Source organism: Passer domesticus, chromosome 5 (assembly GCF_036417665.1).
Source record: "Passer domesticus isolate bPasDom1 chromosome 5, bPasDom1.hap1, whole genome shotgun sequence".
NCBI classification, from domain to species: domain Eukaryota; kingdom Metazoa; phylum Chordata; class Aves; order Passeriformes; family Passeridae; genus Passer; species Passer domesticus.
The window spans coordinates 42837577-42861632 of record NC_087478.1 but is presented as its reverse complement, the minus strand read 5'-3'; the positions used below and the strand labels follow the sequence as shown (position 1 = coordinate 42861632).

General features: G+C 37.8%; 1 protein-coding gene across 6 annotated transcripts; it reads left to right on the top strand.

Annotated features, from left to right (window-relative positions):
* Positions 1-24056, top strand: CEP83 (centrosomal protein 83). 6 transcript variants are annotated; one of them, XM_064419736.1, is made up of 16 exons: positions 1-111; positions 6109-6361; positions 6726-6876; positions 8111-8203; positions 8473-8604; positions 11010-11261; positions 12520-12651; positions 14346-14460; positions 15904-16048; positions 16179-16328; positions 16976-17051; positions 18168-18325; positions 21072-21201; positions 22126-22229; positions 22887-23067; positions 23753-24056. In XM_064419736.1, the coding sequence occupies exons 2-16, from the start codon at positions 6213-6215 to the stop codon at positions 23933-23935; spliced, it is 2151 nt and encodes a 716-aa protein (XP_064275806.1). In that variant the 5' UTR covers positions 1-111; positions 6109-6212; the 3' UTR covers positions 23936-24056. The 6 variants fall into 6 exon arrangements, with proteins under 6 accessions (XP_064275806.1, XP_064275805.1, XP_064275810.1 ...); XM_064419735.1 differs by lacking the exon at positions 1-111 and adding an exon at positions 386-466; XM_064419739.1 differs by lacking the exon at positions 1-111 and adding an exon at positions 879-903.

The following is a 24056-nucleotide window of genomic DNA, read 5'->3' as shown; positions in this document are numbered from 1 at the left end:
CGCCACTGGGGCGTGCCAGTCACGGATTAAACCCCTCACCAGCCGGCAGCCACCTCTGGGGCCCACTGCAGCTGCTATCTCCCGCTGCTGGCGAACGTGACATTTGCCTTGGTTTGGTTTTTTTGGGTTTTTTTTTTTTTTTGGTCACTTTTTCTTTGTGTATGTGCGTGTGTCATCACCAATACCCACTTTCTAATAGACCAACTGAAAACAATTTTAATCCTTCCACTAGAGGAATGCCGATACCGATCAGGACGTTCAATCTCTTGCTCCATTCAAAGAGATTTGAGAGGGAAAATGAGGATGTTTACGATAAGATTACAGTATTGCAGCCGGTCTCTGTCCGGGGCCGCCCCAGGGCGCCCTGAGGGCTGCCCCGCCATGACGGAGCCCGCCCGTCTCCCGGGCAACGCTCCCAGCGTGCCCCGCGCGCGGCGGGCCCGGCGGGCGGCGCGGCCGGCGGGAGGTGAGAGGCGCCATTTTTAAATCGCTGGGGCGGCGGCGGCCGCGCCGGGCGGGGCTGTGGGCGGGGGTCCCGCTGTGCCGGGGGAGCCGGGGTGTGCGGGGGGCCGGGCTGTGAGGGGAGAGCCGGGCTCTGATGGGGGCTGGGCTGACCGCGGCCCTCCTGCGTGCCTGGGGCCGCAGCTCTTGACGGGCGGGGGGGACCCTTGGCCTCTGCCCGGCCCCGCTCGTTCCCCGGCCCGGGCCGGTGCTGGCGGCGCCGGCGGGACCGGAGAGCCCAGCGCCGCTCCGTGCCCCTTCTGCAGCTCCGGAACAGCCTGCTGCGGCCTCCGGGGCCTGCCGCGTTCGCCATCCCCTGGCTCACCTCAGGGGCTGGAGGAGCTTTCAAGTGTTTACGCTTGTCTGCTTCGCTTTCCACCAGCCATCCTCAGCCACGTAGCTGTGAGGAAAAAGATTATTTTTCTGTGCTTCTGGATGTGTGTCAGCCGCGTTAGTGTTATTCCTCTGACCGGGCTCCTCCATCTATAAGTAAAAAAAAAACCAAACCGGCAAAAAGGTCACAGTGACTTAAGCAGCTCGCTTGGCCTCTCACTCGCTCTTCATCCACGCACTATAAGATCATGCTTCTGCCTACAGGAGGTGTGGGATACATATGCCAGTGTGAAACCTATGCCCTCCATGAACATCACATCATATTGGAGTCAATATGAAAGGGAAGTCATTTTCCAGAAGAGTTTTGGTTGTGGACTATAGCTGTATTTGCAAAAAGCCTCCACTTTTATGCCCGAGTAGAACTTTGAATGAGATTTTAGTGAGCGAAAGTTAATGTGTGTCTGAAGCTTTCTTGCTATGAAAAAACTGGAAAACATACATGGTGTGTGGAGACTGGCTGCTCTTGAATACAGCTCAATTTACCAGGTGTAGCTCCCACTCAGAATTCAATGTGATCAGTAAATACTGCCAGTTTGACTTGGCTAAAGCACAAATTTTAACCCTGAGTTAAGAGAGAACCTTGTTTGTTGTTTTTCACCTAATAAGTAACCAGATCTGTAGTGTAAGACAGAGACTGAGAGGGCGGTGCCATGTGTAGGGATGGACACTGCAGTAATTATGGTTAATTGTTGCAGGAACGTTTACCTTGAACACTGTTGTGGAGGGAGTGATAGTAGCTTGCATGAGACTTCTTACAGAGGTGTCTTCTGTAATGCAGCTGTCATACAGACATTCTCCAGTATTTCTGCTCATAGGTGCACAAAAGTGTTAAGTGTTTCTTTTCAGTGGATTCTCTGCAGTAACATCTGAGCAGTGTCTAAGTTATGGAACTCTATAACGAGGGATTTCCTGTTTCTCTTTGGTTTTGCCTTCCTAGATTTTTTTAAGGTGATTGCTTTGACTGTTGCAAGTCTCTGATGACACATCAGTGGAATATGGACTGTTCAAGTGAAATGCAGTGTGCTGTCACATTTCTCAAATTATATAGAAGGGGGTTGGTTTGTTTTTTTTTGGTTGCACACTTGATGTTCATGGGAGGTCTGATCTAAGTGTGTTGCACAGTTGTTTAAGATAGATTTGTTTCACTGAATTGTGACTGTGTAAAATCTGGGTATCTAGTCAAGGCTGTGATTTTGTGAACATCTGAGCTCTGTGCTGTGCCAGCTCCCTGCCCCTGAAAGGAGAAAGGCTTGCTCCTCCTCCTTCTGTTTCCTTGGCTCTTTGTTCCTTTCCCCTGGTCCGTACCAGCTGCCCACTTTCACTGATGATGTCGCTCGCTGGATTTTTCCATGAGCTCGTGTGACTCACTGGCCTCACAGAAGAGCTATTGAGTGTCTTCTGCTTGTTCGAGTGTGTTGACTTCTTGAGTTAAAACAGTTCATGGAGGGGTCTGATGAATGACAAACACAGGAATGGGGACAAGGGAAGGAGGAGTGGAACCCTCCCGTTCCGGGTGACAGTGCGCTCTTGTGCTGGATTACACTTCTGCCTTAGATCATTATCTGGTCTCACTGCAGACTCTTGAGCAGAGATTAGAAGGGGTGGGGTTTGAGTTGCTTTAATGAGGCTGTGCTTTCCTTGAATTTTTCGCTCTTTCAGGTAAATTGTTCATTGTTTCAGAAGATCTTGGCTAATTGGATTAGAAAAAAAAAAGAGGAAGAGCAAATAAAGAGGTCTGGAGTTGTGACAGAAGCAGGCAGAGGAATTAGACCATGAATTGTGTGAAAAAGCTCTTTGACTTTCACAGATTTTATTGAGAATTTTACTGCTTGAGCAAAACCTGGTACAAGGCTAAATACTGTTTTTAGTTAGTTGCAAAATTATATTCATCAAGCTGTTTAAAACTGTGTTCAAACACGATAAATGTAAGTGTTTTAAGTGTGGCGTGGAAAAGAGAGCCATGAGTGAGTTGTGTATGGCACTTATGGGAATGACCAAGACATGGTGCAGCCATGTCATTTGGTTATGCCAGGTGAGCAAGAAGGAAGCCTTGCTGTTGTAACAAAATGCCATAAAAATTAATATAAACAAAAAAATCATATCGATATATCTTATTTGTCTCTAAATGCAAGCTCTTTTTTAAGAGCTTCTAGCAAAGAAAAAGTTAAAGTAATATAGCTGAAAAATCTTGAAAAAGAAAAGCTCTTTCATGATGTGCAGCTATAAAGAGGAGAGATGTCTAGTAGGTCATTCAGCCAGTGCTGCTCTCTTTAGGAGGAGAAATAATTGGAGAAGAAAGGCAAAACAAAGGTGATTCTTGGAAATGTAATTTATTTACTTCACTTAGCTATTCTACAGTATTACCATTTTACCTATAGAGTGTGCATTTCCTAGGCTTCAGGACTCTGCACCAATGCCTTTGTATTTTTACCTGTGGAAAATGATGTTAAGTTTTCATAGTATGAATTTGGGATGACTGATACAAGTTTGCAGTTTGGTAGCTTGATAAAATTTGGCAAATAAGTAGCTGTAGAATTAAGTTTAGATATGATGGTGGGTTTAGTTTCTTTAAAGTATATTTTATGCTTCTCTAATTCTTGAGCACATCTCCAAAAGAGGAAGAACCTAGTGTTCTTTTAAAGTGTTTCTCAAAAATTATGGGTGTAGTCTTTGTGTAATTTTGAAGATTATTTAAGGCCTGTTCACTGTCTGTGAGCAACTACTGTTAGCCGTTAGCACAGAAGATATTCTGGTTGGTAATATTCCTAAAATATTTGTATCCCTAAATGTTGTTGCCTATTTGCAGTTTTCTGCCAGAAATTATTCTGTGATGTGGGGAAAAGAACCCCAAAAGAATAAAAAACCACTTTTTTTGTGAAAACTTTTTTTTTCACTTTTATGTGAATAGGTTAAGTACTACAAATTGCTCTTGGTGTTTTCGAGGAAAGAGCTCTCATGAAGTAATGAAATCTCTGTTTGTTTCACAGTCGTCACCAGGAATGCAAATCATGACATTTGCCGCTAGATGTCCCTGCAAGCCAAAAGAGTTTTGTTTCCTTAAATACAACAGGTTTTTGCAGTCTGGAGCATTGTTTTGTCAGCTGCAATTATCTCCCTCTCTTTTCTCCTTTTATCTTTTTCATGAAATCTTCATGCATATGAATACATGGCCACGTGTGTGTAATTTGTGCACTTTTTGATAGTAACGAAAGCTGTGGGGAGAGAATATGCTTCTCACCTGCAGCAGCTTGGAATAGAGATTACAAAAGGCTGTGCTCCAGCTTATCTTTTGGCTGACGTTGTCTCAGAAAACGTAGTGCTTTCTTGGTGTCTTTATCTCCATTATGCCACTTCAGAAATACTTCTTACTCAAGTAAGCAGCAGGATTCAGACCCGATTTTAAATGCTGTGTTCCTAATTCTGAGCTTTGGCTTGCTAGTTATATTTAGTGTCTATAGCATATGAAAGCAAAGTGCTATTGCCTGGTTGTTTTTTTTTTTTTTTTTCTTGTTGTTTTGGTTTGTTTTTATTGTTTGTGTGTGGGGTTTTTTTGTTTGTTTTTAATAGTGATCATGTTAACCCTGTTGATATGGCTAGAGATTCTTAGGGACATGCTGTGTTGAGTTTTCTGTGTACCAGAGCTTTCTCTCCTCTCACGTGATTTATTGTCTTTAGCATCACTGACCAGTTCTCCTCATCCAGCTGTTGGTTTAACAATTGAAAATGTCTTTATATTGAGTTTGAAAGTTGCTGTTGTCCTTTGTTTCTCAACAGCCAACAAAATTCAGGGATGAAAAAGAGACTGTATTGATTAGAAGGGTCTTCAAAACCTATGTCATTAATGTTTGAAATTGGTTGTGCATTTAGGACAGTCATAGAGGAGAGTGTTCTTTATTCTGATTTCTTCCTCTTCATTCTCTCAGCAAATTTGGTTAAAGCAGAATACAAACTTGCTGTTGTTGCTTTGCCTAGAGTGATGTTGTAAGTGGCAGATTTTTCTCTGACCTTTTCTCATTTTAGGAATGGAGGAAGGAAAAATGGGAAAGAAAGTCTTACATTTACCTTTTCTTGACATTATCATATCTTAGTGGAATGGGTGTTTTTCCCCAGTATGGAAGACAGATTTTCATCTTGGTTATAGTTCAGGGGTTTATAAAATCAAATTGTAAGTGTTTAAGATACATCCATGAAAGAGTGCAGTGGTAGAAAATATGCATGCAACTGTGCATGTAAAGAAGGTGAGGTATTTGTAGTGATGCCAGGGATTTATCATTGTTTCTGTTTGAGTTTTACTTTTTATAAAGGTATACTTTGCACATGGCAGACATGGACTTCTTAGGCATCAGTCCAGCTATGCAAAAAGCTAAAATGGCAGAGTAGTTGTTTTCAAAGCATTGTAACTTCCCTAAAATTCAGTTACAATCCTCCCTCCCCCAGATCCTGTAGAAGTGTCAATAATGATCAAATTGATACCTATTGCTTCAAATATCAAAAAGCACTAATGAGGTATATTAGAACACTCCCTTATTTCTCAGGAACTCTTGATTTGCAGCTTTCCCCACACCAATCTGATATTAGCACATTTTGCAAACGTCTTTCAGGAAAGGTCAGAAGAAACCACAAGATAAGCTTTGGAAATAAGGAAGTGACATATATCAGGACTGAACTGTGGGCAGGTGTCTTCCAGGCTGTTCCTGATACCTTAACTCTTCTCCAGAAAGGGCTTGATAGGAATTCAATAGAGAATTATCTGCTTTTCTTCCAGCTGAAACACTAGTGTGTTGATTAATACAACATGTTGGGACAGTGTGACAGACTTTTTAATAAGTAGTAAGAAAAGCTGTGTGTCTGCTGTCTGTGACCTCTGCTTGAACTCTGATTAAAAAGGCATAATTAGGGCATCATGGTTGGAGTCTCAGTGTATAGCATAAGTAAAAATAACGTGTCATGTACTCTTTCAGATAGTAGTGCTTGTTCTTATTTTGTATTGACTCAAATGACCTTCATGTTTAAGTGTATTCTATACCCCTGGAAGCGTTATTACTTCTCAGGGCAGGCTGCATGAGCAGAGAAGAGTTGCACTTTCAGTAAAGATTTCTAATCTGTGTTACAGCATAACCAGGGTTCTTCTGTGCTTAAAGCAAAAGCAGCATGTGAAAACTTTGAAGTGTGAATGTACTGGAACACTAACTACATGTCCTTGTATTTGTTCAGGTGTCTTGATCTTCTGAGATGTCAGCATAAGGAGTGGATGGTCTTGTAGATTAGTTATACATTAATCTTATCCTCTCCATACTCATCTGAACAATCCTGGCACAATGGATGGTTTGGGCAACCTCCCTCCTCTCGTGGGTGAAGGTGGTGAAGCAGCTAATTCACAAGAAATACTAAAACTTTTGATGGATGAAAAAATGCGAAGTGAACATCACAAAGCAAATTACCAAACTCTAAGGGCAGAACATCTAAGGTACATCAATTTAAACAAGTTTCTCTCTTTGAGTTGTTAAAAGGTGAAGCTAAATGTTGGAAGAGATTTAGTTGTATGTGTGAGATGTGTGTTAGCTATTCCTGTGTGTAAGTAGAGATATGAATGTTGTTCATATTAGAAAATAAACAATTAAAAGTACCTTAAGACATTGCAGGTGATGTTTCTGCAGCACTTTTTATGCTTATAAATGTGGGATAACTTTTCAGTATATTATAGAAAGAGGATATTAATAGCTTAGTTCTTATTTAGTGTCTGTATGTTTGCTCCTGTGTGTGAGTCTTTTGAGCTTTAAAGTCTAATTTTAAAAGGTGAATATAAAGTAAATATGTATTTTATCTTTCAGATTACAAGAGGATTATACCAAATCACAAGATGAACTGAAAAGGTTGTTAGTTGAAAAAGAGACTGTACATGACAAATTTCAGCAGCTTCTTGCTGACTTTCAAGAGCAGTTGCTAGCTAAAACACAAGAGCTGGAACAAGTGAAGCAGCAGGTAAGATAATTTACTGGAAGGACTTGGAATGTATTTTTATCCCGTAATAGGACCATGCATATTTTTCTGTTAATGCAGCGTGCATATACCCAGCTTGGATATATTTCAGATGTCTTGAAATTCAGCCAATGCAAAGAGCCAAGTAATGGCTCTTCTCTAGGGTGACTATGGGTTGAAATTACTGTTTCCTTGTTTAACTGAATCATCCAGATGCTGTTGTTAGGTGCTGTGTTAAGGCTCTCAGTCTCTATCTGTGCTTGCTCTGCTGTTGAGGGGAGAATCATCTGTCTTGGAGGGCAATTTAGGTGCCTAAACCTGTTAGGATAAGTGACTAGAAAGACAGATATTTGTTTTTCTTTGTAATGACAGCTTTCTTCTTTCTTTTTCTTCAAAAATCCCAAGTCGAAATCAAACAAAAAAACTCCTCAACATTTAAGATAACTTGGATGACACTCTATTTAACTGCTTGTTTTCTTAAAGTAAAGCAGGACATGTTCTTAGGAAATAAATATCATCTCTAACCAAAGAATCCCAGACTCTGAATGGAGGAGATGTGCCTCAGTACCATATCTAAGACTAGTTTCCAGGGACTTGAGGGTACAGATAAGTGAAAGAAAAGTAGAATAAATAAGACTATGTCACAGTTGTGGATGAAATATTTTGTTTTAAACTCTGTTTCTTGGTACATAGTTGCTGTGTGAACCATACAAAAAAAATTTAACAAAACACCATACAGAATGATATTCTTTGCTTAAGGCAAGGAATCTTTCCTGATGGTTTTTCTCATTCAAACAAGTACCCATGTACCTGTTGGACAACACACATCTACTGTATTTTGCAAATAAATGTTTGGTGTTGCTCATTTTGATCTTTTTGGGTTGGTTCACTTAATGTTTAGGTGAGACATTAATTCTTTATCTTTTATGTGAATCTGCTTTTCCTTCCCCCATCCCCCACAGAGGAGGTAAATCTTGTCAATTCAGCCTAAAATTTGTGTTGCTTCTACCGATAAATGCTGACATTCCAAATGTTTCTGTTAACTTCCCAGAATATTTTTAGTTCACTAATACTTTTTTTGCTTCTGTAACTACTATTGAAATTTCTTTAGAAAAACATGGAAAATTAAGTAAAATTCCTAAAATCATATTTGAAATACTTTATTCCTGGCTATTGACCTATCACAGTGTAAATAACTGAATAGGACTAATTATTTGTGATACTTTTCTGTTTTAAGGTGCTAACTCCTCAAAAATTGGAACGGTTAAAAGCAAAAATATATGAGGAATTGGAGTCTCCTATGAGAGAGCGCTATCAGAAGCTAGAAAATGTAAGTCATAAGTATTGAAATTTTATTTCATTTAGATTAGTGATCACTACTTTATAGTTGTTCCTATAACCTTAGGAAATAAAAACTGAATGAAGAGCAAAGTATGGCATTATTTCTCTGGTACTGTTGTCCCAGGCAGGACAACAGTAGAAAAGAGAGAGGAGGTGGCATTCAGTTCATCAAAGATAACTTGTGAAGCAATAGGAACATTGCATGAACATTTAAAGAAAATAAATTTGAAAACTTGCAATTTTTTTTTTCTAACTTAGGAAGTAGAAAAATACAGAACACTATATAACAAACTTCGTTACGACCATACCTTTCTGAAATCAGAATTTGAGCATCAAAAGGAAGAACATGCACATATTTTAGAAGAGAAGAAAATAAAATATGAGGCTGAGGTACGTAGAATATTATAGTAGCTTAGCAAGTATCTCTGACAAAGCTGCTTGAACATTGTGGAACTGTTGGTACTTGAAGGGTTGTCAGTTTGACTCTATGTCATGTTTGTTTCTATTCTCTTAATTCTCAAAGCACTTCTGTGACTTAGCCTAAGGCTGCCTCTGTAGATTTGTTCAGTGGTGGGTTGCAATATTATTTGTGCTGTTAAAAGTAAGAATAACTTGCTTTCTGGTAAATGACGTTTGCTTAATGCTGGTTTTAATCATGTTTGTGATTTGCGACATGACGCTAATTTGAAATTAATAAATTATCGGAGTAACCAATGTAAGTTTAGGCTTTAAATTGCTTGTGTAGCAACTTATTGAGGAAGATATATTGTTAATAGCAGATGAGGGTATGCTTTGCAATGTGTTTACATGATGTTAGTTTGGATCAAGATAGTGATAATCAAGAGGATGCTGAAAACTCTGGTAACTTTATTTCATTTGTATTAGCTCCTGAAGAAACCATTTGTACATTTCTTTGGACTTTCAAAAGTGTAGGTAGCTAAATAAATTGCCAGCTCATTTATGTTTTAAATAGATACATCATTGTAAATGAGTTGCAGATGTCATTTGCATATCCATTTAAGTATTTGTCTGGAAGCATATATTCTAAGATGCCAGATTTGAATGTATTACTCCAAACATCAGACACAAATCAAAGCAATCATCACTTGCAAAATCAATCCAAGTTTGCAAATGCAGTGCATTAAAAACAGAACAGTTGTCCTTCCTGGAGCTAAACCCACATGCTGCTTTACAGCCTGCCTCTCTCATGGGCTTTGTGAGTTTTTGCTAGTCCTGCAGCTAATTAGCACACTTACACAGAGTGCAACTACCTTGAGCCCAGGGCACAGTGTGATCTGGTTTCTCTCAAAGGTTTTTTAACATTCCATGTCATTTTGCACAAGGAGGCTATAAAAACATCCTAATTCTTAAATGCTGGCTTGGGCATATAATGCAATTGAATCTCCTCATAAAAGGCATTTGGAGGGCTTTTGCTGCTGAAATCAGGTTTGTTCATAGAGAATGCTGGTGAAACTTTTAAAAGGACAGCTGCAGATCAGAGTTTGGACTAATCTCCAAATATGGAGAGAATTCTTACATACCTTTCTTTCTCACTCTTTTGGCTCCACTATTATATTCAGTCCATGTAACTTATTTTGAAATGTAACAATCTATGAATATATGTTTATGTTTGTTAATTACACTCTCCAGATTGGCTTGTACCTTTTGTACTACTTTGTAAGAGAGAGTTGGGGGTTTTGTTGTTGTTTTTGTTATTGGGTTTTGGTTTGGGTTTTTTGTGTTTGTTTGTTTGTTTTTTGATTTATAGTCTGTCAGGGCCTAGTCATATTGGCTGTCTGGAGTTACTAGCAGATTTGAGTTCTGTGGTAATTATAAAATAGTGGAATCATAAGATAAGTTGAAAGAGACTCTTTATACTCCAAAATCTTGTTTAAAATATTGAAGCGTAATGAGATCAGGTTGCTTGGGTCCCTGTCCAGCCAAGTCTTGAACACCTGCAAGGATTGGGATTCCATAATTTTTCAGGGCAGAAATACTCTTTCAGTATTTAAACCATCTTAATGGTAAACTTTTTTCATAATATGTAATGGGAACTTCACGTGTTCCAAATTGTGCCTGTTGCCCCTCTTCCCATCACTGTTCATCTTCTCTTCTCTGAGCTGAGGCTTAGTTCTCTCAACTTTTCCTTATATGTCATATTCCTCAACCCTCTGAACACCTTAGTGGCTGTCTGGCCTTGACACAAACTCCAGATACAGCTTTACCAGTACTGGAAGGGGGACAAAGGATAATTTCCCTGGATCTGCTAGTTATCCTTCTGCCAATCTGCCAGGATTGGACTGGGTGCTCTGCTGACTGATGTTTAGCTTGTTGTCCACCAGGACCCCCAGATCCTTTTCCATGGAGATGCTTCCTCGACAGTTGCTGTGAGCCTGTACTGTTGCACTGGATTACTCATCTCAGATGCATGTCTTGCTTCTCATGTTGAAGAGGATCCAGCTGTGTCCATTCCTTCAGCTTGTCCATATTCTTCTGGATAGCAGTTCTTCCTTCCAACAGATTGACCATTTCCCCCCAGTTCGGTGTCACACTCAAGCTTGCTGAAAGTGACGTGACATCATCCAGCTTGCTAATGAGGACATCAATCAGTGTTGTCCTCTGCAGTGTTGTGAAAAAGACCACACTAATGACACGCTTTGAATTTCCTACTCTAAGCAAATGAATGTTTAAATGTCCACTGCTGCTATTTTCTGAATTGTTAACTACTGTAATTGTTGCTGCCTGACACCTAACCAATGTAAGAACTTTTTATTTTTCTGATTAACAACTATCAGATTGCAAGACTGGATAAAGATAAGGAAGATCTCCATAATCAGCTGCTTAGTGTTGATCCCACAAGGGACAGTAAACGCGTGGAGGCACTTTCTAGAGAAAAGGCACAACTATGTCAGAAATTAAAAGCCTTAGAAGCAGAAGTAGAAGAACTAAGAGCAGAAAGACACAACAGTGTTGTGCAAGCAGAAAATGTTCAAAGAGTACAAGCACGACAGTTAGCTGAGATGCAGACCATGATGCGGTCTCTAGAGGTAAGATTTTCTTTTATTATTTTGCCTCCCAGTAGAGTGTAGTAAGAATAGCACCTGGCCTGACAGAACTGTCACTGAAATCACTGATAATTTTGCCATGACTCCACAATTTGAATTTCTACATTTCAGATTTAAAATCAAATTGTAGTTGACTGGGAGTCATGCACTGCCAGTTCAACTTTGGAAAATCTCTCAACTGAGAGATTATGCAGAATGATATCCTTTCTAAACAAGTGAGTCATATCCATATTTGTAGTCACTAAGAAGGTCATGTCTTGCCACTTGCCACTTAGCTGGACTTAGAAACCAAATCTGCTGCAGTAAATTCTTTATTCTTTTCAAAAATGTCACATGCTGCTCCTCTCTTTAATCCTTTTCTCATTTGTCATCGTTTTTGCTTACCTGTACCTCTTCTTTCTCCACCACATGACTGCAGATGTGTAGTACTCAGCTGTTGCTCTCCTTGGTATTTCTGGGCTGTTGCACTTTTCCCAGGACTCCACTGTATTCCTCATCTGTCATCCTCAGACCTTCTGTCAGTCCTTGCTACCTCTCTAGGTAGTGAGCTTCTTCATCTAGATTCTTCACACAGTTGCAGCATGCAGATAGATAGTTCTTTTTTACTATTATCAGTGCAGTATACTTCAGTTACAAGATGCTCTGATCTCATCTTAAAAAGTGCTGTCATCTTCTTAGACAGCTTTAAAGAGAGCCCTGTTGAAAACAGAAGTGTTTAGAAGAAAGGAAGGTGAAATCATGTATTAGATTACCTTTTTGATATTCAGTAAAGATCAGGATCTTGTCTTGTAAAGATCAGAGTCTACAATGCAGTAATTGCATTTCATTTCCTCTCCAGGATGTTAATTCTTCTGTCAGTGTGACTGCATAGGCCAGCATATAACACCATTTGTAGTTACACTGTTTATAGCCCAGTAATTTACTGGTAAGCACACCTGCTACCTCCTAACCAAGTCAGATTACCACCACTCCTTATCAAGGAAGATTGAAAATGGGAGTGATTCTATGCAGGAGGTGTTAGTAAAAATAGTTGTGACCTTTCAGTAAAATTCAAGACCCTTGTTGTATTGGAATATATGGTTGAGCAAAGATTAATATTTATATATCATATTATATATTATTAAGTTATTATTATTAACTAGTCAGTAATATCAGAAAGCCCAAATCAGTCAAACATTTCAAATAAGTAACAAGAGGCAACCCAGCTCCAAAAATCTTAAAAATACTTCCTTCATTCAAGGCAGAAAAGAAGTCTGCTGAACTACAGGTTGATCGCATTGAGAAAGAACTGCAGATGAGTCATGAGCAAAACATTCTCTTAACTAGCAAGCTTCACAAATCTGAACGAGAAGTCAATTCCTTAACTGCTCAAGTAAGTACTTTTATGGTATCTTAAATGTTTTTCACATCCTGTTACTTTTTTCTGCTTATATTTTAGACTAAGAATAAGGTAATGATGTCTTCTGCTGTGACTTAAAATAGGTATGGAATTTTCCCCTCAGTTCCAGTTGAAAGACAAAGAATATGTGACTTTACAGGAGAAATGTCATACCTGAAAGTATCTCTAAAGAGTGAAGTTATGTTTTTATTATTCCATCTTTTTCCTGAACAGAACAAGACTTGTGAAGTGATATCCTTATATTCATGTTTTTAATGTTCATGAAAACAGTCAGCTTTTAGAGCTTTAAACTGATCTTTCCTCTTTTTTCTTTTTTTTTTCTTTTTTTTTTTTTTAATGGAGCTATGGCTTCTCGAGATCTTAAAAACTATCCTCTGAATGGGCTGTGTTAGCTACAGGAAGCAAGCTGCATTGGAGTTACTTGTGGAAATTTAGGTTATATTAGAAGCAGGGTAGTCACACTAGCATAACCTTTTTCTTGGGCTAATGCCAGCACAGCTTGTACAGAAACATTTCAGTGCAGAATTGCATCACAGTCTTTTAAATATTTTTTACCATTGTCTTGAAACATTCTTGAGTAACTTGGTTGGGTTGCAACCAGATCTTAGAGGTTTTGTTCTATGTTTGTATTTGTACGCTTTTCTTTTCTTTTTTTTTTTTTTGAGATATTTTTAAAGTGAATATTTATAAATACTAATTATTTAATTTTGGTCATTAATTTAAAAAGTTCTAATTTACCACAGGAATAAGGTACAGCTATACCACTATTTAAAGCCTCTTTATGTAATATACTGTACTTGGCCCCCATGAATGCTAAATAGGAGGGGAAATTTTCTGGTAAACATTTTTCAGTAGTTTCCCCAAATATACAGAAGATTGTTACAGTCTTTATTTTTTGTATCAAGTGGTCTTCTCTGCTCCCCTTCCAGAAGCAGGACAAAATAAATGTTACAGTCATGTTTCTCAAAGGCAGGAAAATAGCAGCTTTACTATACTAACCTCCACCTGCTTCGGCTCCCACTCAAACCTGCACAGGTGCATGTTTGTCTTCTGGATTTTCTGCCTTAAAAAAGCCACCTTAAATCTTTTCAAGTTGCCCTGAAACGTTATCAACTTGATATATAAGCAACTAAATCTTCCATGTAGTTACTTAATAAGCTACTGTGTCATTCTTAACCTTTTGCCACTTCTATATGCTAGCAGGTTGTAATTACATTTGTCATTGTGAATGGATTTTCATTATAAGTGCTTTCCTCCAGATATTTAATTCGCATTGACCGTGTAATTACTGCGTTCAAGTGCCTAAACTATAGAAAGTTTCCATGCAAGCAGTAATTTTCTTTGATTTGACGTCCTTAAAGCTCTTACTTTTATGGGGCCATTTGATGTGTCTGTAGAGCAGTATTTGATTTAAAATGCACTTTAAAACTATGAAGACCTGGATTTTGAGTAAGTAATGTAGCACTCCAGGAGGCCAGGGGGACTATAAGTAGTTACCAAATTGAAATTTCTGTGGGAAATCACAGAAATTGGATATCACTGTTTTGATTTACTTATGGAGATTAATTTTATTTTAGCTTGACTCAGAGGTATCTTTAGTCAGAAGTGAAGTAAATGTATATAAATTTATTATAGTTAATTTGATGTTGGTTTTTACTAATTCATAGGTAAAAGAACTTAAACATTCACATAAGTTGGAAGTAACAAATGTCAAACTGGAGGCAGCAAGAACAAAGAGTGAAGTAGAAAGAGAGAGAAACAAGATTCAAAGTGAAATGGATGGTAAAGTATGACATTATTTTGTAATTATTTCATCTGTTTACTTCAGTTAAAATAATATCACTATTTTTTTCTCTGAACCCTCTCCAGCAGTCTTCAACTTCTACTTCTGGTCTAGGTCATAGATCTGACAATTCATTTGGTATTTGAAATAATTGTGTTATTTCACTTGCTCTACTAGGGAAAGAACAATTGAAAGCCGTTTTTAATTTATGTAAATTAGTGCATTTGTGACACAACTTGAACATAATCTGTTTCAAATTATGTACTTCATATGGTTGTTTTTTCTATTATTGCTAAATTTTTAGTCTTTCATACTCTGCTTGAAACTATTGTGCCACAGAACTTCAGTGGTTGGGGTTTTTTTGATTCTGTGTCTGTGGAATTGATACCAATTCCATAAGGCTGCCACATGAAACAAAATACAGTACCTAGCTCATTCTTTGAAGGAAACAGGCATTGCTCTAAGATACCTGATGCACCTGAATATGTAGGCAACTTGAAATAGCTTTCTAGACTGAAAGGCCAAAACTGTCTTCTACTAGTTGTGTTTAAATCACACAATTACACAGTTTTAAAGAGAACTGTCCTTACTGATTGGCCACAGCCCCAAGATAGTACCTTTGTCTTCCTGAAATAATTGTTTTTGTTCTCTTGCTTTAATATTAAGTTGGCTAAGAGCAATGAAAAAGTGGTGTTTTCTGTATTGACAATATTCTTACAGTGTATTGCAAGCTAGAAATGTTGGACCCTATGAAATATGAAACTGAATACAGACAAGATTTAAGTTAAGCTGGACTGACTGTGGAATTCCATTTACATCGTTGAATTAGTTAAATAACCAAGAGTCACTGTTAGAGCATGTTGGCTTATTTGCCAGTGAATACAGCTGTCAGTTACATGATTTTAGTTTGTTTAATTTGCCCCTGCCTACAAAGTCATGGTTTTAGAAATGCCTCATTTGGTAATATAGATGGATTAAAATTGAGACTTGTTGTAGCCCAGTTACTGGTTTCACTGACAACCAGTTTCTGTTTACTGTAAACTTTTCCAGAAAATGAAAATTTTCTTGCTTCACCTTTGCATAGCTGTTGTGGAAGACTTTTTAAAATTTTAAAATCCAGACACAAATGCTCTGTAGAAACTGCTCTGGAGTTTAAAGCTTTAATAACATTAATTGTTTAATTACCTTTGTTTATTAAAGTAAGAAACTCTTATAGACCATTATTCCAGTGTAATGGTTACTTTTCAAAAGTTTTGGAAATATAACTGTTGTACTAAGAAATGTCTCTTCTTGTTTTCTTGTGTTCTGTTTTTTTCTCCTTCTCCCATTCATTCTGTCACTTTTACTTCCCTTTTGTGAATTTATAAAGTTATTTGAATATAGGGTCCTAGCAGGTTCTTATCAATAATGACACGTTTAACTTTTTTTAATGTATAATGCAGGATTGCTGTCTGACAAGGAAATTCTTACTGCAGCTGTTGAACGTCATAAAGTGCTTTTAGTAGAAAAGGATCGGGAGCTAGTTCGTAAAGTGCAAGCTGCCAAAGAAGAAGTTTTTGACAATATTGCAGCCTTACAGAATGAAAAGTATGTCTACTGATTTCCTCCTCTGTTTCTAAAAGAGGACTGTTTTGTGACACTTTAAAGATATCACTCTTAACTAAACACTTCTGACATTTTGTAGTGATTCTTGTGTGTATGTTGAATAATGTTTTAGATTAGAACTCGAAAACAGATTAGCTGATCTAGAAAAGATGAAACTGGAGCAAGATTCTTGGAGGCAATCTGAAAAGGATCAGTATGAAGAGAAACTACGGGCTGTGCAGATGGCAGAGGAATCTAGCAAAAAGGAACTTCAGCGTTTGCGGTAGTGTCACTTGTCTAATCTTAGCACAAATTTCTCATTTTCCCCTCTTAATGTCTTTGCAGTAGACAGTATAAAAGCTTACTATTCATAGATACAGAAATCTTCATTATGCAGTGTTCATTAATGTAGATTAAACAAAATTATCTTTTGCACTATGTGAAAAAGAGAGCAGAATTAAAAATTAACTGTTTGAAATGGTAACTCTTTTCGTCCAAACCTTTAAGTGTTATTTTCAATGACCATTTTGAAGTAATAATTTGGCAATACACCTTTGTTAAAACTAGTTTAGTGTGCTGGCTGCTGGCATAGCCCAATGCTAGAGTAAACCATTTCTCATTCCACAATGGCACCATAGCAGCAATTGGCAATCTGAGACCCTCATATGATATCTCTGAGTTGGCTATTATGGTTGGGAGTTTACTTAGCTTACTATAGTTGAAGGTTGGCATGATAAAATGAATTGTACTCCAAAAGTCTTATACCTGTATGAATTCTGAGAATGAATAGAAATATATTTTCAACACGTTTTTAGTTAAATATTTATCAGCCTTTCAGATAATGCTATTTATTTGTCAGGCTGATTTGTCCTAATTTATAGCATCTGTATTTTGATTAGATGAAAATAAGGATGTCTTACACAATTTTAGATTAAAAATTCAACAGCAAGCTATACAGACAAAAGAGCTGGAAGAAAAGAAATGTGAAAATGCTAATCTGAAGCAGGTAAGGTTTTATTGCATTGTAATGTTTTATAGAGAAATACATTCTTTGCTGTAGTTACCATGTCCTGTGTTTGAAGATTAGATTGAATTTTTAAGGCTTTTTTTTCCCCCCTGAGGGATGAAATGTGTAATTCAGATATTTAAAGGAGAAATGTTCAGAAATCAATTGTGCTTTCCTGGACCTCTATAAATGGATTGCAGTTTTTTGCTTCATGTGTTTTGTGGGTAACAGGGATTTCAAAGCTGAATGTTTATAGACTGGTATATTGAATATGGTTATGCACTATTTAACTGGAGATTCAGTTGCCATGGAGACTTATAAATTGTTTCTAGGTAATGCTTTGCATTTACACTGCATCTCTCATCTGAGGTTCTTCAAGTGTTTAACAGATGTTTCATAAATGAACAAACTAGTGTAAAGAGGTATATTTCTATTGCAGAGTCAATTGAAGGCAGTGTTGAAAATCAAACCTAATTTTTTTTAACTCCTGCTTGCCTGTGATGTTATTTAGTAGGTAATAACAATAGCTGTACATCAAAGTACTCTGCAAGCTGTGTGCACTTGAAGTTCAAGACAATTATTTTTTCTTCCAGAAATCAGAAAGTGAGGGATCTAATTTCCATGTGGGGGGAGGAAAAGGAAAGGGAAATGATCATTTGTATGTGCTGGCTGCAGAGGCTGGACTTTTCAGTGCTTCCTTGTTTTGTGAACTGATCAGTACAGTCACTGTTGGCTGTAACACTCTGTGTGTTAGGAGACAGAAGAGCCTGGAAAGCTCCACAGCTCTGCCACTAAGTATTTCATGGTCCTGGAGTTCTGTTCAGGCCTGGGGCTGAAGCAATGGATTTCTGAAATTCTGGGGAACCCTTCAGTGGCAGAAGTATCCTGCATATCTTTCTCATTTTAAATACAATAGAAACCCTTTGTCTCATAGTGATTTACTGTAAAGCTTCTGGAGAAATTGTTGAGTAAAGAGAAAAGAAACAAGTGAAAAAGGCTAAGGAAAAGCTAAAGCTAGTTGGTGTCTCCATTTTACATTGTCTCAAGTACCTCAAAATCAGTTGCTGGTTATTTGTATACCTTCTGAAACAGAAAAAATGTTTTTTGTTTTGGTAGCAAATAAATGATATCCAACTCCAGCTTGCCTCACTTTCTCAATCAGAAAAAGATTTACTGGAATCTAATCAAAAGTTGAAGGAAATAATAGAGAGATTGAAACAAGAATGTCAGCATGCAAGGGCTCAGGCAGAGAAAGCTCAACTGGAAACAGAGAAGTAACTTTTTTCTTTTGGCTTTACTTTTCACGCTGCTTGTGTTCTTCTCATATGGATTACTTAACTGTGGATTGTAGATTCTGAATAAAGTCAAAGTTAAAATGAACAGGAAATTTTGGACAGTTATAAAAAATGGCTATGCATTCTGTGGGCATAGTGTATATAAAAACTTTTGTCATGTCACCTTTAAAAACAGGAGTTTGTTTGCATTCGTATCTGTTAAAATTAATTATTGATTAGTGAGATACACTGCTTGCATAAAATGAAATTCTGCTTAACTGAAGTGGGTGTCAAACTTCTGTGGGTATAGATAGATAGATCTAGAGTTTCAGACAGTTTTTTTAAGAGTGTTTAAGCTGTATGTGTGAAAAAGCACTCAAGCATTGTATTATGCATTATAAGGTTCCACGGTCCCAGTCAGTATATGTGTGAATACTTCTTTCCCTTTCCCACTAGCTACTTTTAGCAGATATGAGGAAAGTAAAAGCTTATAGAATATCTTCTAGTTCCTCTCATCAAAATTAAAAATCATCACTTTGCTTTTTTGCTCAAGCTTGACTGCATACCATCAAAGTATGACAATAAATGATGAAGGAAGCCAATAAACAATGAAGGAAGCCAAATTTTATTCAGATTCCATACAGAAATGAACGCTTTCCTGGAATTTAAAGATCAATTTGTCAATCTGAAATGGTTTTTCAGAATTTCCTAGTTTAGTAACCAAATATTTGTCTAATTAGTACTAGTTTATTATGTGGTGGGTGCTTTAAAAAGTCAGTGCCTCAGATTAAATATAAAACAAAGGGTATAATGTAACTTTTTTTTTTTAACATCTCTTTTGCTACTAATTGGTGCTGCAATTGCTATGTTGTCATTAGTTTAAGTAGTGCTTTTCAACTTAACATTTGGAGATATTATTGCATTTGGACTGCAGAGTATGTCACTAGCACATTAACTACTTTGGATGTTTGCTTTAGCGGGGTGTACCCACTTGTTGAGTGAGATCGTTGCTGTTACTTGAATGACTGTCATTGTCATTTACATATTTATGGATCACAAAACAGTCAGGACTAGGTTTTCCTGAGAAAGCAATGGAAGGAACTTGTCAGTCCTCAGAGATCTTTGTACAAGTATGTAGGTACTGAGAGATGCACTAAGGTTGGTGCTGCAGAAATGAAGCAGCTTTGTAGCCTGCATGTAAGTCCTGCAGGTCTGTGCCATTGCTGCCCTGGGTCATGCTCCCATTGTTTTTAGGAATCTGGGGGTGAAAGAACATCCTTCCTTAGTTCAGTAAATTCTTATGAGCTTGAATGAAAGAGTTAAGTTGCACCAAAGCAAGAGGAAGTGAAATAGGGACCAAAAGATGAGACAACAAGATAAAAAGTTTCAGATAAATTGTGCCAGTTGAGCATAAGTAGGCAAAGCAACTGCATGTCTGGCTGTGTCAATCTTAAGCTTGGAAATGAAAATGTGAAAGGAGAAAAATAGCTGAAGGCAAGCTATGAGACTGATACAGATCAGAGATGAGCTCAAACAGGGACTTGTTTAGCATTTTGGGAACAATGTTAGTGGCATTTAAACTGAACAACAACTACAACCAAAAAAAAAAAACAAACAACCCAAAAACCCCCCCAAAAAAACCACCTCTAGAAACCTTCATAACCAATTCCAGCATTTTTAACCATTGCCTCAGCTGAAATCCTTTTACTGCTAAGCAGTGCTCGTCCAAAGTGCTTTGGGTACTAGTAGTTATTTACAGTCAAGAGTGAGGTACAAGCCATGCTGCATCAACTAAAAGAGCCATGACAGGTGACACAGGGCCAGGACTGTGTGTCCCAAGTGAGAGTGGATGATGCCCAATACTTCTGCTGTGGGGAAGGGAGAAGTGGTTTGGTGAGAAATTTATGGAGATGCATTCAGAGTCCCTGTAGGGAAACTGCATCTGCCCAGGACTGGAGTAGTGGTGGATGCACTAATACCAGGCCTTGGTCTTCTTAAAATCTGCTACACAGAATCTCACAATTTGATTTTAATTTTTAACAGCAATGTAATTAAATATGCCATTAGTTCTTGTCTGCTTTGATTCACAATGCAGGTAGCCCAAACAAACAAGGCAGCATGGAAAAACAGCTCCTTTCCTATACACTGCTAGAGAAGACAGACTAATTTTAGTGTATTGTAACCATGCAAAAGTCTAAACAGATAATATATGCCTTTGGTGGTGTGTGTTCAGCTTGAATGTTGTCTAGAAACCATGTGAGTGGGAACTTCTTGTTGAACTGCTGTTTGTTCTAGTTGGTAGCACGTCCTAAGCAAGTCTGTTACAAAGGTTTAGTAGACCCCATAGGGCAGCACCCTGCTCTCCTAAACAGAGAAGGTAGTTGTCAACTCTTCTGACAACTGATATTTGGAATAGGTATCTGCTCTTGTGTTCCACTGTGATGGTTTGTCCTGAATTGAGGAATTTTCTCTGGGTGGTTTGGCAGCATGCCAATCCAACAAAGCACCAACAATTAGCTTCTTGGAACCAGTTTTCAAAATGATGGTTGAAGAAATCCTAGGATAATGCACAGGTTCAAATGTCATAGTCACAATTAGATTGTTAACATAATCAAATTTACGTCAGATCCTTTTAAGTATATAAAAGTAGGAGTTGTGAAAAGATGCATCTGTTTTAAGAGTCTTAAGGTATTAACTGAACGTGCTGCTATGTATGACTTGATTTTTTCACCTGATTTTTCCAAAGGACTTCAGAATACCAGCGTATGGAATGGCTGCAGGAGAAGCATGTGCTTACTCAGCGCATCACGGACTATGAAGAGAAATACAACCAAATGAAGAACAAGCTATGTCGAGCTGCTGTTGCTCAGAAAAAGGCACGTTGTCTCTTCTTTTTGGATGATCCAGCCTGTGCAAACTTCATGTTGACCAGCTAGAATTGTTTCAATGTTAAGAGTTTATTTGCAGTTTACCATATGTAATAACTAAATATATTGAGTTCTTCAAAACTAGCATAGAAATAGGTTGATTGACGTGCAAAAGAATATTACAGCTGACAACTTTGTTATAATGCCATCAAAGATTTTGTGAGGCTTTCTTTGCACGCACACGTGCATTGATTGTTAATCCTCCTTGTTGAGGGAGGATGATACTAGATACTAGACAAATGATGTTCTACTTTTCCTTGATGGAATATTCAAATTTTATTTCTTCTCCTAATCTTATTTTTTATGAAATAGTTTGGAAGAAAGGCAGGTTTTTTGTAAAACCTCAAGATTAATTAGTGGTGTTATACATTGAATATAGGTTATGAAACCTACCAGTATCTTTTAAGGTCATGGAAGGTTAAGATCAATATGAGAAAAAAAAACCAAAAAAACCCCCAAACAACAACAACAACAAAAAAAAAACCCCACAAACAAACAAAAAACCCCCCAAAAAAAACCCAAAAAAGGGGAAGCATACTTTTTTGGTTATGCTTATACTCATTTCTACATGGTCATTTAAAGGATAACTATTGTGATTCTCAGATATCATTAATGTTTGTTCGTACAACTGGTCACTGACCAACAAGTGACTGGCAGCTGTGCCTCTTTCATTCCCAACTGTGGATCATTTTCCATCTCTTCTGCTTCCCAGCATGGCAATCTAAGCACCTTCAAACAACGCAACATCTCTTCTTAAAGAAGGACAATCCTATTAAATGTCACAGCTTGAAACCACATACAGTTTAGATTTAGTTTTTACAGGATCTAATCTATTAAGGTATTACTTAGCTGTTTGAAACATCTTTTTGACAGAGAAAGACTCTCAATGACAATAAACAAAGGAGGATGCATGAGAAAATAGAACTTTTGGAAGCCAAGATGGAAGAACTAGAAAAAGAAAATCAAGTGTTAAATAGGTAATAAACTTTGCTTTTTCTTAGCTTGAAAAATTATATATGCTCAAGGTATTTGTAAATATGGAGTATTTTTGAAGATACATGTTGTCTAGATTAGTAAACAGAGTCCAGTCTAATGGTCTTTACAGCATTAGAATTCTTTGAATAGATTCTACTTAGGATGGGCAGCTGAGGACTTATGAGACAGCTGCAGAACTATCTCTTCAAGAAGAAAAAGAGAAAAAATACCTGATAGGCACAGTTGCAGGAATCCCTTTAAAAGAAGGAAGTGAACAAGACTTCAGAATTGCAAGAGAAACAGACACAGCATCCTCTTTGAAAGACGAAGTCCTGGTTTTTCTCTCTTCATTGAGCCCCTATGGAGGGCTTGATTTTAATAATTAATGTGGCTTCTCTGACTCACCACTGTGAATGGTATTAAAAGCTTAATTTATTTTATGTAAACTCTAATCTATAATAGAGCAGATAGCTAAATATGTAGAGGGACATTTAGACAGATGTGTATGCAAAAGAACATACACAGATCTACCTTCCAGTTCTTCTGTGTAAGGATAGATGGAAACTGGAGGTGTTAAACTGCAGAGCACTTGTGGAGAGCTGTGTTGCTGTGTTGAGATAACAAAGATCTTGAGCAATAAGAAATCTGTTATTTCCTAGACAGAATGTTTCCTCTGAAGAATATGTTCGCCTCCAGAAGAGGCTAAAGGACTTGCAACGTCGGCACAATGAGTTCCGGAGTATAATTCTGAACCCTGACATTCCATCACTTAATGCAGTCGGTGTAACGCCATTGTCTGCCTTGCCTCCTGGGCCTGCAGCATCCTTCTCCTTTCTTCAGGTGGGGATATATTACAAGCTGTGAAAATAATACAGCAAAAGAGGGTACTGAAATAGTTCTTTTTTACTGACATTAGTCTTAAGGAAGGTGTATTTCATCTTTGAACAGAAGCAAGAAATTTTGAATTATCTGGAGATGCTCCCTTCCTCGCAATAGGAAGGAGTACTTGAAAGACAAAGGATATGTTACAGAATGTAACAACTGGGTAGTTTTAAGCCAGTTCTCCATACATTGTCCTTCCCCTCAGAGGCTTTAAATGGCTCCTTCTGAACAAGAAATGCTACTGCTGTTCTCACACCATGGTTTCATTATTACAAAGCAGTATTGCTGCTCTTGGTTTCTTGTGTGGTTAAAAGCATCTTAGGCTGAGCTGCTGAGGGTGAAAATCTCTCAGGCTGAGGTTGACCAGGTTGACTTTACAGATTCATGGTTACTTAGACCTCAGTTCTGTGTGCTCCTTCATCTGAGAGGAGGAACATCTGCAAATGCATTTCTTCCTGATACTGTTCATCAAGAATATCAGGACAATACTCATGAAACATTCATGAGTAAAATTTAACAAATAAGGATGTTTTGGACTTTACAGTTTTTATTTTCCGTAAAGAAAGTGAATGTATCACTCATTTTGGTCCCTTGTAAGTGTGTAAAATGTAATAGAGCCACATTTTTTCCTTTAAATTTCAAGGAGGAGCAGCATCAAAGAGAGCTCGCCCTGCTTGGCAAGCGATTGGAAGAATTAGAAACCAGACAAAGAAAACAGCTGGAAGATCTTGGCCCATCTAGAGAGCGGGTAATGGTGGGATGCGGGGACTTGGCAAGAAATAAGATCACTGGAGAAGATGAAGCACAAAGTGAGGACTCCAAATAAAATCTGCATACTCTTGATGCTGTTAGCTTTCAATAACTTATCCTTTGTACATGCTTTTCATATTTTGCCAAAAATATGGTTGTGTGTGCCTGAATAGCATAAAATGTAGTCTGCATAGTTA